This window comes from Lonchura striata, chromosome 5 (genome assembly GCF_046129695.1).
Source record: "Lonchura striata isolate bLonStr1 chromosome 5, bLonStr1.mat, whole genome shotgun sequence".
NCBI classification, from domain to species: Eukaryota; Metazoa; Chordata; class Aves; order Passeriformes; family Estrildidae; genus Lonchura; species Lonchura striata.
Genome location: NC_134607.1, coordinates 3,930,149 through 3,946,854, shown reverse-complemented (window position 1 = coordinate 3,946,854; position 16,706 = coordinate 3,930,149). Strand labels below are relative to the sequence as shown.

At 39.2% G+C, this 16,706-nt stretch overlaps 1 protein-coding gene across 1 annotated transcript in view; it reads right to left on the bottom strand.

Annotated features, from left to right (window-relative positions):
• The window catches only part of ANO2 (anoctamin 2), a 131,377-nt gene that overhangs the window by 19,540 nt on the left and 95,131 nt on the right, over window positions 1–16,706 (bottom strand). Inside the window, exons 16-19 of the mRNA XM_031503685.2 lie at window positions 11,537–11,738; window positions 7,736–7,847; window positions 6,478–6,535; window positions 5,519–5,619 (exon numbers count right to left, since the gene is read on the bottom strand). Coding sequence (XP_031359545.2) covers window positions 5,519–5,619; window positions 6,478–6,535; window positions 7,736–7,847; window positions 11,537–11,738 — 473 coding nt within the window. The remainder of the gene's footprint in view (window positions 1–5,518; window positions 5,620–6,477; window positions 6,536–7,735; window positions 7,848–11,536; window positions 11,739–16,706) is intronic.

Sequence of the window (16,706 nt, the reverse complement as noted above, 5' to 3'; positions counted from 1 at the left end):
ATTTGGAGTTCAGCTTTGAAAAGTGTCTGTATGCTTCTTTTTATGCTTTTATGCTTTTTTTATTTTTAAAGATCAACTGACTGAAAGCAAGCCAAACTAATTATTTCAAATTTTCCACAAAAACCAGAAAGTACCTTTGTGTCATATCCAAGCATGTGAAGTTTGAGACCAAGCAGAAATGTGTCAGAAAGTTAAAGGAACAGAGAAGAGGGATTAGTAGGGTGTTATTCTCCAGCTACACAGCAATAAGGCAATGAAAATGAGTTTTGCAGAACCCTTTATCTGTACTTATGATTGTGATGCAAAAACTGAGTATGCTTTTTAAATGCCTTTGTTTGAAGCCTGTTCCTTAATTACCCAGATCAACATGTTTAAAGAAAATTGACAGAAAAAGATTTCTTTTAGCTTTTGATTTCTTCCTGCCAGGCAGCCCCCACAGTGAGGAAGAGATAAGTTTGCCCATTCAGGATGAATGTCTCAGAAGCTTTGTGTTTAAAAGGCTCATGCAGCAAAGTTTCATGATTCCACACAGGTCTGGGCAAAGAGGGAAAACTGTAGAGCTGTAGAATAGCCATTATCTCTGCTCCTTTTGCCAGGGAATGTCAAAAAGCAAGGTGCATCCTTAAGGAGCCATCCTGAACAGCATGTGAGAAGAATGAAAGCAGGATGAGAAGGAAAGAAAATTACCAGGTTTTTGTCAGGCTGTGTCTAGAGCAGTTAAAAATGACACTGCAGCTTCTCACAGGGGATTGGCACCAAATTATTGTATTAGGTAAGAGGTGGGAACATGGTTGAATTATGCTGATTGTAATTCCCAGTATAACAAATAAGCACTGCATTATGCACATTAACAAGCATCTGAAGTGAGCATAAAATCACTACAGCCCCACCTGTCAATAACCCTTGAGATTTTGAGAAAAAACATGATTAAAAGAGAGAAATCAAGCTCCAAGTGATCCTGGCTGGGCTGTAAGCACATGGTGATTAGATGAAGGCTCCTTTTCAAAAATCAGAGAAATGATTCAATAGTTTCTCTATTGATACAGTAAGAAGGAGCAGCTGGATTTGGGGGATCTAGGGGAAAGAATGGTGACGACTTGGGAAAAATGAGAAATCTGTGGAGTCAGTGAGAATGGGAGAGAGGTGGGGCATCTGGAGGGCAGGTTGAAAGAGAAGAGATGCAGGAAAATCACTTTGTTGGCACAACTCTTTGTGTCTTCAGTGGCTGTACAATTGTGGTTGTTCAGCCTGGAATAAAGAAGGCTCCAAGAGAACTTAATTGAGCCTTCCAATACCTGAAGGGAACCTTTGGGTATTGTTAATGCAGGTGAACCCAGTGAGAAGAAATGCTGATGTCTGACTCAATTCAGAAGGCTGAATTATTTCTTCATTATAACTATGCTAAAATACATTAATATATTATATAAAAGGAGAATACTAAAACTACATACTACTTTCTCTGATTATCTCTCACTCTAACACAACTCATGACCCTCTCTGAGAGTCCAGCCCCAGGTGGGTTGGATTGGCCATCAGGCTCAAACAATCCTCACCTGAATCCAACCAAGCACTCACCCCAGGTAAACAATTCTCCAAACACATTCCACATGGGAAAAACAAGGAGCAGAAATAGAAATTGTTTTCTCTTTCATTTTTCTCTGTGCACCTCTATGAAAAATCCTGAGAGGGAGAGAAATGTGCTTGCCACATATGGGAAAGAGAGAGAGAGACACTATTGACAAGGGATGGAGTGCAGGCAAAGAGGGAATGGCTTCACACTGACAGAGAGCAGGCTTACATGGAATATTGGGAAGAAATTCCTTTCTCTGAGGGTGGAGAGGCCCTGGCACAGGGTGCTCAGAGAAGCTGTGGCTGCCCCATCCCTGGCAGAGCCCCCTCAGATGGGGCTCTGAGCAACCTGGGATAGTGGAAGGTGTCCCTGCCCATGGCTTGGAATTGTGAGGTTTTTAAGGTTCCTTCCAGACCAAAGCATGCTGTGATTCCATGATTCTATTAATACTTGCTAGAACAGAGATGCATGTGGAGGTTTTACATGAAAAGGCAGAAAGCCCCTAGAATCCAGCTGCCGGAACAAATTATTATTTTTAACAGGTGAGTTTTTTAAGACTCTCCTTCCAGTTTATGCTTTTTGATCTGTAGGATAATGGAAAAAGGTGCAGAGAGAAAGCTAAACAAAAAAGATTGTTAGGTTGAGAAGCTGGAGCACTTGTATCTGGACAAAAGGAAGAGCAGTGACCCAGAATCTTGTGTCCTTGCCTGTATTTTTTCTTTCCTGCTTTTGGGAAGAAACACTGAAGATCCAGTCCTTCCTTCAGTCATATTCCTACAATCTGTTCACATAAAGAAACACCTTCTCACATTCACAGGCACAAGAAGGAGGCAGGGGAAGAACAAAAGTAAAATTCTTGTCCTCCCACCAATTTTTGGTACAGCCATGCTTCCTTGGCACACTCAGATATCCTGGATTCTACAAGAGTTTCAGTTGTGTTTGGGGTTTATTGATTTCTCAATCAGAGGAAAACAACAATAAAAAACAGAAAAAGAAAATAAAAAGAAAAAAATCACTACCCAAACCTTTAATTAAGAATAATTTAGTAAAGGTGAAAAACAACATAAGAGCAACTATGAAAGGATGTCTTTAAATGGATTTTATTAACTCTTGGTATTCTCATCTAGCATATTTAAGTGTATTTTGAAGGAAGTGATGGAAATTGATGCTGAATAAGAAGGGCCACAACCATGGCCTCACTAAATTCAATAGTTTTGCTGTTTGCTTCAATAGGGCCAGGATTTCACCCTAAGGGTTTAGCACCAAGGTCAAAGACAGGGAGTAATAAAATAACCACATGGATGGGTTTTTTTCAATAAGTTCAGAAAAAAACAGGACTGAATAAAAAGGGTCTTAAAAGAACTCTGGGTTAAGGCTTTCAAGCCCTGCAGCCTTTTAGGGTCAATTCCTGTGGCAACAGTAAAAGAATGATGGTATGTGACACATCTGAGTGAACTTTGGCATATTTACATCTGTTAAACTTGTGAATTCCAGACCCACAGAACACACATTTCAGTTCAAGAGGGTTTAGTTTTCTATAATTTTACCCTTCAAATAATGTTGAATTGACCTAGCTGGTTTGCTATTGCTGATGCAGAAATTAAAAAAAGAAATCACACAAGGTTTAGGAGACCAGCAATTACATCTATCATAGCTGTGGCAGCAGTTTCTACAGAAACATTGAAGGGAAAGCAAGGATGTGTCCCCACAAAATGCAGGGCTGCCATCTGAAGTTTTCCTCCTCACCCAGGACTGACCATGGGTACAGCAGAATGAAGACATGGAAAGATGCTTTCCAATTCTTTCCAATTTGGGATTCTAGGAACAAAAAGGATGACTGTTGCTTGCCAACTTACTGTCTCATCTACTCAGCATTATTTTTTGAGGAGAAAGAGAAGAAAATGGGATTTGTGATTTCTGCACATCAACTAAAGCACCTTGGGTTTTGTGGTGAATGAAATGGAAAGATTTTCTGAAAAAAAAAAAAAAAAAAAGAAAACAAACTTGAAATCCTAAGATTTCAGTGAAAAAGAAAATGTTTTTTCATGAGTGCCATCAGATAATTCAGCAGAGAGGTGCTTCCATGTTACAGATGTGTGAGGGACAGCAGCAGATTCTGAGGACCAAATCACCATTTATGATATCCCCTTCTGTCTCTCCACATGGAGAAGGTTGGTGGCAGCACCTGGACTCTGCCCACAGTGAAAATACAGGGAGTCAATGGAAAAATCTGTGTTATTCACCCCAACTCTCAGTCCCCTCCAAAGAGGTACAAGGCAAAGGGGGGATGAAAAATGCAGCTGCTGGTACCCTTGAGGAACCAGCCCAAACCAGTACAGTGGTCCACGAAGGAATAGGAGGCTAATTCTGATTTAATTAAGTGCTCAGTGATTCTTCTGGTACAAACAGGTCCAGGGAGAATGGCAGAGCCCTACAGACACACACACAATTTTCTTGGGAAAGCAGACAAGCAAAGGAAAAGCAGATATGTTTACTCCAAGATGACAAGATAGCATTGTGACTGAATTTAAGTATATATCTAGGAAGGGGAGGATGAAAAGATGATTGTTTTTAAACAGTTTTAAAAATTGAGGCCACCACAGTTTGTTAAATGAAGAGTGGGGGAGCAGATCTGAGGGAGAAAAGTGAAATTAAATTATAGCATTCTTGCACCAAAGGGAGGGAAATGAAAAATAATTGGACATGACTTTCTGTTTGGACTGGATCAGCCCGTGCTTTCATGAGTCAAAAATAATAAATACAGTATTTGTAACATCATAAAATTCCCATTAAAAAAGTCCAGTAGCAGTAAGTTTTTGGAAGACAAGAAACAAATTACAGCAGGTTTACACTGAGAAAGCTTTAAGCCTTCAACATGTCAGATATTTTGGGAATGATTTACCATCCTTTTCTCAAAATAAAATGTAAATTCAATGAGATGCAGACAGAAAACAGGCCTCCCTATTGAACTTTGACACAAGAATAATGAAACAATCCATAATCTACATCTGATTTGTTTGGGAATTTTTTTCTCTCTCTATTTAAATTCCTTGCAAGAAAAAAAAAGTTCTTGCTGAGAAAAGGGAAGAAAAGGGCTCATTTGAAATATATTTAATATCTTTTAAGAATCACTCCTCTTGATTTCTAGTTACTATCATCCCAGCCTTATAGAGATAAAAGCTGCTGACAGCACAGCTGGAAGATTCTGCCTCATTTCAGTGGAGCTGAGATGTCCAAACCAGACTCTTCATCTCCAACATTTCACAGGCCACTGCCACCACGAAGCAAACCTCCCAGGAGGCAGAAGCAGGACTTTCCCAGTGGATTCCCAGAGCCTGAAGATCCCCTTGGCACTGGTGAGAGACAGGGAGAGTTTTCCTGCTGTATTTGGGGCAGGGAGCTGAGCACTGAGGCAGTCCATGGCAGAAAGGCACTGAGCTGTCAATGTCTCTGTTTGCTCCTCCATCATCCCAGAATGACATAAAGGCACCTTGGAAACGTGTGGATTTCATCCCCAAACCCATAAAATAGTCATAGATCCAGTAATAGATTTTAACATCTTTTATGGGCTATTGCTTTCCCCCATGCTATCTCCCCTCCACTTTGTGCTAATTTGTATTCAATGCTGCTGTCCTGAAAGCTTCTCTGAAACTTCCCAGGAGATCTATCATACTTTGCCTGTTTTCCCTTGTTTCTAAAATTAATTTAAATCAATTATTTCATATATTCCATCATTTTCTTTAAGCCATTTAGTGAAGATATAGCCAATTATTCAACATAAAATACAACCAGATCATTTCACCACAACAGAAAATGTGATTTATCATCACATTCAATTAGAACCCACTGAAGGCAGTGGCAAAAGTCCCATTTAGCTGAATAAGGATCAAGGCTTTGATTTACTGTGCCATAGGAATAACACATAATGGAAAAGGCCAGAATACATACGGGATTCCAATTTCAAAGAGATTGTTTTGAATCAGTTGCTTTCCAAGCATGATGATGCTCAGCTGAATGCAGAGTTCCATCAGACACCCTCCTGGAGCACACTGAAAATAAACAAAACCAGAGAGTGTGAAGGGATTAAGAGAATTAATATAAAAATACCCACTTGGGAAAGCTCCCAGTGTCTCCATGTGCCCACTGTCCCTACCACCAATTTTTGTGGGATCACAGAGCTCATAGATTACTTCAAATCTGTGTTTGACAAGGTATTTCATCTCCACTCATAAAACTGCATTATGGAAAATATGCAGAGCTCTGAAACAACTCATGGTGCCCTGGGGCTCCTATATTTCCTTTAAAAATATTTACTATATAATCAATGTAATAAACATAATGCAGGATCACCAATACTCTTCCAACCTGATCTCTCCCAGGGGGGAAAGAAAACCTTCAATCTTACAGAGACTTTTATGTCAGCTTTATTGTCAAACCTTGAGAACATCTCTCAGCTTTCAAGGGAATACCCACAGCAATCCCCTTCATGAGGGGATTAAAAAAAAAATAAAAATTTATAGGTTTAGCACAAAATGGCTCCAGGTTTTTAAGCTATTTAAAGTCACCAAGCTTCCAGTGATCTGCAGAATGGGAAGCCACATTCACACTTCCCAAGGACCTCAACCAAATCATGGAATGTTTGTGCTTTAGTGCCCAGCTGTAAAGCACAGAAATGGGGAAGCTTCACCTAAGAAAAAGCATGGAATAGTCAAAACTGCAGAAGGAAATAATATAAAGTTGTCTTAGATAGAAACCCTGAGTTTTGCCTATTCAAGTTGAAGATTTGACCTCTTGTTTTAACATGTGTTTTCTATTTTTCCTCTGTTGTCTGTAGTCCACTGAACACTGTACACAGATTTCTTTGTGTAAAGGATTTTATTTGTAATTTGAATTTCAAATGTACTTACCTCTTCCATCCTATAACCTTCAAACACATACACATAACGACCAGGACGGCCAACAAACCTGAAAGCAATAATAACATATAAACTAGTATAAAAACAGAAAAATAAGCTAATTTTGACACCATGATTTAATATAAAAACACAAAAATAAGTTAACTTCGAAACCAAGACTGTTCATTTGTATTAGTCAAAATATTTCAGAAGTTGCTTCTTAAACATGACTTTTCAAGGGCTCAGCATCTACTCAACTTCAATTATTTCAAAGAAATAAGCCTGTACAAATGGTGTGCTACTATATCTGGATAAAATAATTTTAATAAAATATTTTTCAGTGCTAAAACCCCTCACTTGATTAGAGATGGCAAATAAACCAGGGGACACATATCCTAATTCACATTCTCTGACGTGTGAATAAGGCCCTGAATGGAATTATTTACAAGTCTATATACAACCAAGACTCTTCTGGCTACACCAGGAGAAGCAATGCTATTGACTATATTCAAACCATACAACACAAAAAAATGGTTAAAAAAAGAGAGAATTTGGTGACTTTTTTTTCATTGGTGCCTTATAATATTTGCAACTGCTGGCCAAATGCATCATTAATCCTCAAATGAAAGGTGCTGGATAGGATTAGTGAAGAGCAGAGATTAACAAACTTTACAGCCCCCAAAAGGAAGAGTAAAATGGTAGGAAACAGAATCCAGAGGATGATTTAAACATGTTTTTTGCCAAAGTTTTAGCAAAGAATCATTTCAAGTTTCCCATTCAAAAGCATGTAGATGACTGGGTCCCAAAAGAAAAGGTTTCTGAGCCCATAGGAAGTCACACTTATTTAGGAGGACAGCTGAATTAGCTTTTTGGTCAATCACTTCATTTGCCAGTTGACTGTAGCTATTTCTTAATTTGATACACAAGAATAATGCAAAATAATGTGAAAGTAATAGAAAAAAAGGCTCCATAATTTTAAATGAAACAGGAAGACCTTTCTTTGCTAAATTATGCTTCAAGGAAAATTTGCTAAACTGTGGGAAGTTAAAGCCTGTAAGCACTGCCATTCATTATAAAAACTACACTTTTTTCAAAAAGCAAAATGAATTATCAACTTGAGATAACCTTGTCAAAGATATTTTTTAAGAGCTGGCAAAGATGACCAGTCTCAGGTCTTTGTGCCCATTTTTATGCACAGATCCACTAATATAGACACAGATATAAAAATGCATATACAGAAATATATATATGTAAAGGATATTTATCCTACCTTCCTTTAAAAAAGGCAACATAAAAAATGGACGCATAAGAATTCACAAACTTCAGTAGGAATGCCTTCAAAATCAGTCTTTCCTCAAAAATTTTCTCTGTTTTTGGTATTTCTGGGAGAAAAAAAAAGCAAACCAGAAAACTGAATCAGCAAGTAATATAAAAATTCCTGAATCCCCAAACACGTACAAAAAAAACCCCAAACTTCAAATTTTGGGCTTATATTCATTTTTCTTTTGTACCCCTAATTGTCCCTAATTGGGACTCTGCCACTGAGTCCTGATTTCCAGAGATATTCCATTCCACAAAGCAAAAGCAGTATAAATGACTCTGCTGTATATATGGATATTAACATACACATATCTGTTACACAACTAAAATAACAAAACATTCATATTCTCAATTGAGAAATGCTGAAAGCAAAGCACAAAGACTTTCAACCAGAAAAAAAAAAAAACCTTAAAAGCATCCTTAACTTGTAGTCCACAAGCCTTCTTTTCTGTGGTGAGATTGTTATGTTTCATGCTAAATACAAGACTAAATACTTTTGAATAAGGCATAAAATGAATTAAGTGCAAAATAAAGGCACACTTTTTTGTTAACAATTCACTATATATATTCTGTATTTCAAGATTTCTTGGCTTAAATATTTTCAGTATTCACTACTCTGTTCTCAGATTTATTTTCAATTTCTGTGGAAATTTTATGGCAGCAGAAAGCACAGGTATAAGAGGATTTTCAAACTGATGGTAGGATCCTTTTTTAAAGATTTTTATATGGGTGAAACACTTGTGTTTCTCTGCTCATCCTAAGCTGTATATAATGTGAGAGAAGATCAGTTTATGATTAAATTTATCATCCTTGGCTGAACTTCTGAGGCACAGAGAAAGTGTGGAATAATAAGGAGATCCAGAGCTCTGGCTTAAGGACCACATTAAAAATACTGCTGCACTTGCACAGTTTTGTTTCAGGCACAGTTTGTGTGTTCTGTTTGCTTTGCTGTTGTTTTGGGGTGTTTCTTCTTAAAAAAGCTGCATGATTATTTTAGCATTAAAGGAATAGAGAAGCCTAATAAGCCCTCACTGCCTGATTTTCTTTGTGATACTTTAAACCCCATTTTCATAAAAGATCAGTGCACTAAGGCATAATCTACGTACAAGTATAAAAAAGCTTAATTAAACATTCATACAATTTGTAGGTGATCCCACAGCCTGAATAGATCTGTAAGAGAAAAACTCAGGGCAGTACGAATATCAATAACAGCAGTGTAACTTTTCATTTGAGGGAGAAAAATCCTAAACCCTGCCTTACAGAGAACCACCCCCATGGATGAGCTCAGCCTCTGGATGAACATTTGCACACCATATATGGTCCCAGAGGCTCCCTCAGACATCCTATAGCATAGCTTTAGGGGCATGTGTAGAATTTGTCCTCCAGCTCCTCGGGTGTGCTGCGTGAGAAATGATTCAGCCAGAATAGGTGTGTTAGTAACAGAGAAAAACTCGCTCATCCCCAAAAAATGAAACACTCAGTGGTGGGTTGTTATGCCAAAATTAGGCAGCTGGAGCTTTGCAGGTGGAGGATGAGTTGAGCTAAGGGTGGAATGGGCCTTAGCTCTCTGAAGGAGCTGCTGCCTTTTCAAGGGACAAACAGGAGTATTTTTGATTTTGCCCCCATTCCAGTGGTTCTTCCTTGGCCTCAAGGAAGGGTTGAGGGTGCTGAGGCCGTGGCACAGGATACCCAGAGCAGCTTTGGCTGCCCCATCCCTGGCAGTGCCCAAGGCCAGGTTGGATGGAGAGCAACTCAGAGCAACCTAGGCTAGTGGAAGGTGTCCCTGCCCATGGCAGGGGCTTGGAATGAGGTGAGCTTTAAGGTCCCTCCCAGCCCAAACCATTCTGTGATTTTGAGTCACAAGTGAGCTGTAAATCTTGTCTGGCACCACTTGAATACTGAAGATGATCTGTTCTTCCTGGGAATAGCAGGATACCATCTGCACTTTGGCTGGTCTCATCTGTGATAAAGGGGCAACAGTGTCCCACTCTGCTGGGCACGCAGGAGTCCTGCTCCATCCTGTACAAACTCTCTGTATTGGTAACAACAAAACTCCTCTTTGCCTCCTGACTGAGGAGGTATTGAGGCACATGCATGACTCTGATCCCATGACTGATTAACACTATCAGTGCTATTCTTGTGCTTACAGATGTATTTTTTCACCTGAACAGAGATTCAAGTGTACTTGGGGCAGAAATAAAAACTTACGCTGTCAAGAGCTACTCCTTCAGCCCAACAAGTGTGCTCTTCAGCTTGTGGATTAAGTGCAGTGTGAAATGAGAATTGGGCATGTTTTTCTTCTCTCAGCAAAAGGAGAGTTCACAAGTTAAGCAACATTTATCAGCATGCATGAATTGTAATTTTTTAAAACATTTTGATTGCATTTGGCATCAGAGCCTAGCGCAGGAGAAAGCTGCCTGAGTGAACTTTCTAACTCATGTAATTTGTAGCATTAGAGATTATTCTGACTGGATCCTTCTTAAACAAAACATCTGATGGTTGATTAGGAATGCTGCCCTAATAAAGACAGGATTAGAACTAGATGCAAAGTGACAGGAGGGCAATAATCAGCAAGTAAGAAATTGTTGTTTATTTTACAGTTCACCCTGGTGCACATTTCAAAGGGAGAGATTCTCCTTCTGTACTTCCCAAAAAGAGGCCATGGCTGTACCTGGCACTTCCCAGCTCTCAGGGAAGTCTCACCTTCATCTTTTCCTACTCTTTCCACACAGCTCTGTCATTCCTTAACATTTGTACCCTTTCTTACCTGGGCAGGTGCAGTGAACAGAATTGATCAGGTCATACACAGTTAGCAGCCTGTCACTCACACGAAAGCTAAAAATCTGGGTACAGTTTTGGTCAGAACAGTGAGCCTGAGCTCATTTATGCCACTAGAACAGAGTGGCATTTGTGTAACCCTGTTATAACCTGCCCAAAGCCTGGTGCAAAACAGAAATAAACAAACAAATGAACCCCCTAAAGCAATCTATGAAAATTAATTGCTTTGTCTTCATTTCTTTCAAATACTTGAGGAATTGAATTTAAACTAACAGGACCATACTTACAAAATTTAAGATGGACCTCTAACAACTGAAAAACTGCAGTTTTATTGTTGTTCTAAAAATAGGACTGAAAGAGATGTTTTCATTTGTGATGTTAAAAGTGTTTTGAGAAATTGAGAAGAAACAGAACTCTTAAAAGTAATCTCATGTAAAGGCACTATCAGTCAACATTCTTGGTCTAATTTATATAATAAAACAAAACCCCAGCCTATACCCCTATTAGTAAACATCTTTAGCCTAATGTATATAACAAATCAATACTTTAGGCCTAAACCTCTATAGGAGTCAAAGGAATGACTTCCCTTTAAAAGAAATAAATAGCCAGGCTTGCAACAATATTTTGATGTTTAAGATAAATTTTGAAAGTCCAACCACTAACTGCAGTACAAACCATTAATAAAAAGTCCAGCCCAGACATGCCGCTAAAATGGAACAAAAAAATCATTTGAGCAGTAAGGAAATGGTTAAAACTTCCATCAGGGAAACAGCATCAGTGTAACTTTGTGAGAACCATCACTATTTTTAAAGTAATCCACTGACTTTCTGCAGCTCTTAGCTTAAAGAGGAACCTTCACAGGCCTGAATGTTTTCACTGGCCCTGTCCAGGAGGAAATTCTCCTCCTGGACCCTCCTTGCACCCCCTGGTGTCAATACATGGATTAATAAGGAATGTGGCGAGGCAGTTTTACCGATTTCTGTCAGCCATTTGGCCACAGCTCCATAAATTTCGTCGAGGATGAGGACCACCACGAGGTTAATGACGACAGCAGTGGCAGTGACGGTGACTCGAGCGTTGGACCTGGTCGTCTCGTCTGCGCTGAAGGACAAGGCTGCTGCCGTGGTGATGCGGTACACAATGACCCCAAACACTGCTGAAAACGCCAGCAGGATCTGCAAGCACAGGAACACACAGATTAGCTCAGCCTGGAAACAGAAGCTGTGGCTGGGAGGTTGGGTATGTTCCATGGATTGGCATTGTTGTTCCTTAGTGCGAGGTGACAACGTGCAGATGATGGAATTAAAAGGTTTTCCAACAAACAGGGATGTAAATAAGAAATAAGGAAATGGATGCACGGCTCCAAACTGGCACAACAATTCAACTGAGGCTGGATGCCTCACAGCAGCTCTCCTGTGAAAACAGCCTGAGAAAGTTGGGATTGTCCAGCCTGGAAAAGAGTAAGGCTCCAGGGAGACCTTATACCACCTTTCAGTATCTGAGGGAGGCTTATAAAAAAGAGGGAAAGTGAATTTTCACATGGGAAGGTAGTGGTAGGAAAAGGGAGGATGGTTTTAAACCAAAAGAGATTTTTGTTAGATATTAGGAAGAAATTCTTCTCTGTGAGGGTGGAGAGGCCCTGGCACAGGTTGCCCAGAGAAGCTGTGGCTGCCCCATCCCTGGAAGAGACCAAGGCCAGGCTGGATGGGACCTGAGTGTCCTAATCCAGTCAGTGGCATCCCTGCCCCTGACAGGGAGTTAGAATTAGATAACATTTAAGGTCCTTTTCAACCCAAACCAATCTATGATTCTTTTATACCAATTCCATGGATTCCTGCAGATGGGCATGTCTGTTCTGATTAAAGCTACACACATCATTCATGCAGTGAAATTTGGGCATTTTGGGTTCAAAAGCAGGAATTAAACAAGATCTTTTTTTATGGCAATAGATTCAGGTGGCTTGAACTGAAGGGCCTGTATTTATGTGCAGTCAGGTAAATTGGCTTTACTGGCCCAAACAGCTTCACCTGTGCACAGCAGAAGTGCAAACTTACAAATTTAAAAATAAAAAGCTTCCCCTGTTATTATTCCTTTAAGGCTGACCTAAGCAGAGTTATAAGAGCTTCACTTTACATTTGTGTCCCAGAAATCACTTGGTATCCCTGGCATCCTTTCTGGGCTGGCTTTCACCCATGAGATGAGGAAAGTTGGCCCTTCTATTTAAGGTCAAGTTCCCACAAGAAGAATTTGAATTTCATAGGGCTGTGGTATTCTGTTAAAAAAAAAAAAAATCTAAATTAATCCACAAAGAAAAAGAAATCATTAAAACAATAATAAAAAATAGCAAATTTTCATCATCACAGCACAAAAAGGGGAGAAGCTACATTTTTCCCCTTCATTTTTGCCTTTAGCAAGAATTCCAGTGTACATTCATTATTTAAGGTAAAACATCTTGAGATCCTCAGATGAAAGAGACTACCTCAATGTGAAAGATTAGACGACTGCAATTATTAAAATGGGCCTAGGGGCCCAGATACAAAATATGGGTTTAAGGAAATTTAACAGTTTATTTTAATGATCCAGCAATATTGAATTGAATTCCTGTATGCAGAAAAAGGTTGTTGCATAAAAAGGAACTATTGCAAAAGAACCACAAAAAGAATCAGAGTTAAATTATTAAAGGTTGAAGGTGAAAACTGGGCACATTTTGCTTTTATGAAGAACTAGTAAACATACTAAGAATTAATTATTTGGAGAAACTCCTGGACATTTCAAATGAAATTGTCAAATATGTTTTGTCAGCAAATAGTAATAGTTAGACCTAGTAAAACATCTAATTTTACTTTTTAAAGAACTGTTTCATTAATTTTAAATGAAATGTAGGTGAATGATAAAAGCCTGAACCTGAAACAGTTTAAATGAAAACTTTTCAAATTATATTAAATATTATTTCCTTTGGTTTTGTGGTTTTCATTGTGTCAAGGAAATATTTCTGGGGTTTATATCTATTTTTATTTTGACTTACCTGCCAAAAGGACAAAAAAAAAAAATCACATTCATGCTGAACTACCTTGCTGTGACAGAAGGGATGCAGGAACATGTAACTTTTCCTTGCTTCCCCATTATAATCACTAGAGTAGAGAGTAAAAATCCCAACAAAGGACAAAAACAAAACAGCAACACCTGGTATTAATTTACTTTACCTTCCACCTCTACAGACACCTGAAGCTCCTTTCTTTTTCTTAATCTGAGTCACAGATTCCTCCTTCTTAATCAACTTCCTGATACTCTCTTCCTGTTTCTTTTCCCTGTGGATTTCTTTGCAATTTTTTCACTATGGTGGTGGACAAGGAAAATCAGCAATTGGATGCCTCATTCTGGAGCAGATGAGATCCCTCCACATACACCTCTCTCCATCACAAATTCCCACTTAGGAATGATAACTTAACAGTACAGGAAGAAGAGTCAAGCACAGTCCACACTAAAGAGACAAAAAGGAAATTTTTATCATGAAAGCTCAAAAGCAAACTCTTGACCTTGACCAAAGGATTTTAGGGATGCCTTGCCCTGAGGAATGTTACTGGAGGATGAGAGTAGCAACCTTTTCAATCCATGCATTGCCATAGCAAGGTGTACAAAGTTACTGAAAAAAAAATAATTTAGTTGTTTAAAGAACAAAAATATTTGCTTTGCAAAAGCACCAGGGCTTCAGAAACTCTCAGTTGCTCAGCTGTTTTTAAACATCTGCTTAGACACAGATGGAAAAACACTCCTTTAGGAGTCTTCATTATCTGTGCTTCCAGCAAGAAGAGAAAATTGAGGAGGGCTTGTAGGACTGCACAGTTACTGTGAGCACAGTTCTCACTCCCCAGACAGTCACTGAGGGGGAATGGTTCCTGTATCTTCACAGCATTTGTCTCATTCCTGAAAATACCTCTTCTGCCCAAATTCCTGATCAGGCAGGCCACCATTTGTTCAGGTGCCCACTCTGGGGGCTGTTGTCATTGCCAACATTCCCTCTGGCCATCCTTCCCCCCCATTATGGCAGTTTCTTCCCTGAATAGCTGAACTAGTCCATCCAGGACTGAAATGCTTAGAAACAGATGTGAAAATTGGCTGCAGAAAAGGTCACCTACTGAGCCTGGTATGAATGAAGACAAACAGGAAAGCAAACTAGATCTGAGAAGGAAGTTATAAAACCCCATGGGCTAGGCTGCTACCTCCATCCAAGCAGGATAACAATTTAATGTCCAGATAGTTCTCTGGCTCCACAGTAGGGCTATTCTAGAGTCAAGTATTACACCATGTGAGTGAGAACAGTGTGGAAGAGGCTGAACTCTTCTGCCATGACACAAATTGATTTTCTTCCTTCCTCTGACTGAGCCAAACAAAGAAAAGCCCCAGCGATGCATTGCTCCATGCCACCCTGCTCTCTTCCAACACTACCAGCATTTTTACCCCCAACTCAGAAATCCCTGCCACAACATGTGCCTTCTAAATTGTGGCATGTTATTGCTAATCACACTCAAGAAAAACTTTTAGATGCCCAGCTGAGCCCAGATCTTCTTCTACCATTGATCTTACTCTGCAAAAATAAGACTTATTAACTTCTGTCCTACAATCCCTGCAAAATGCATAGCTTAAATCAGACTTGGATCTTCTGCCCCCTCTGCAGTCCAGTGAGACTTTGTGCACAACAAAAGAACTGTGATCAGATTTTAAAGCATCCAAACATGTGTGAATTAATCCTTGGAATTGTTTGATGATATAAGACTGGACATGAGCAGCAAACACAATGGTTTTTTTCAGCCTGCATCTTGAAAAAAATGAACAGCATGCCTAGCTTAATACAGACAGAAAAAGCCAGGAAGAAAAGACCATGACACAATTCTTGAAAGAGAATTCACAAAAATGAAGTCCGCAACAGAAGTATGGAAATAAAGGGGGGGAAAAAAATAAAGATGAAAGATTTTACACTAAGAAAATCAAATCCAGCTTCAAGAATCACCAGAGAAAGTGTGGGATGTAAAGCTCGGGAAGGAGGGACTGAACAAAACAGCATCACTCCATAGCAACATAGAAATCTTCATGGAAAACACCTATAGATTTGGAACACCAGACCCTTTTGGCCTGGAAAAGGTAGCATTAAAATTCAACAATCACTTCTGCAGCACTAGAAATTGCTATGCACTTGTGTGCAGGTCTCTGTCAGACTCTTGTACCCCTGCACACACACATAAATTGAAGATTTTATTATTTATTTTGTACATAGTCCTTACAGTTAAAACAATTAATTTGTGTGAATAATAATAGAGGTTAACAAGACCAATAATGTTTCTCAGTACAATTCTATTTCTCTGACTGATAACAAAACTTCAGTCTGATCTTTCCAATTCCTTTTTACCTAATCTAGCAGGAAAAAGGGAAACAACCCATAGAGTAAAGAACAGATTGCAATATCCATGTAGGATAGCAGAGCATGCTCTCCCTCATCAAGAGTTGGCTTGAATTTCATGCATGGTTTGCAAGCTGTCTCCTGAAGGTACTTACATATAAATAATGCTCAAAATATTGCAAAAATAAGATCATTGTGTCCACTTTGCCAGATGGTGCAAGTCAGCCTAGTTCCACTAGTCACAAACAGAAGTTGAAGAATTGGAGCTCTGCATTTTACATCTCTCAAACTGTAGGTAATAACCCTTTATAAATCTCTCTGAGATGTTACAGTAAGCAGGGAGGGTAATACCTAGGCTGTGAGTCAGGAAAGCACTTTAAGCTCATGCTTAGGGGAAATTTAAACATGTGGTGAAAGTCAAGAGCACATATAAGCACCTTGTCTGCAAAAGAATGACTTGGAAAAGCTCAGTCAGGGCTGTGTGTTTAGTCAGACTCAGTGTGGCCTGCTCTAATTGAAGCCATGACTCAATCCACTTGAGAGGCTCTGTCTAAAAAGCAAATTGTGGGTATGGCCTCAGGATGGTAAACCCACTCAAAATGCTACAAGTACGTGCATCTATGACACATCTAAAATGTACAGAGAATATTCGGAATATGCAAGGCATACATCTTCATAAATATATATAAACGTATCTATAAGGGTGTAGACATTTACTTCAATGTGAGTATTTGATTGTCAGAAAAAG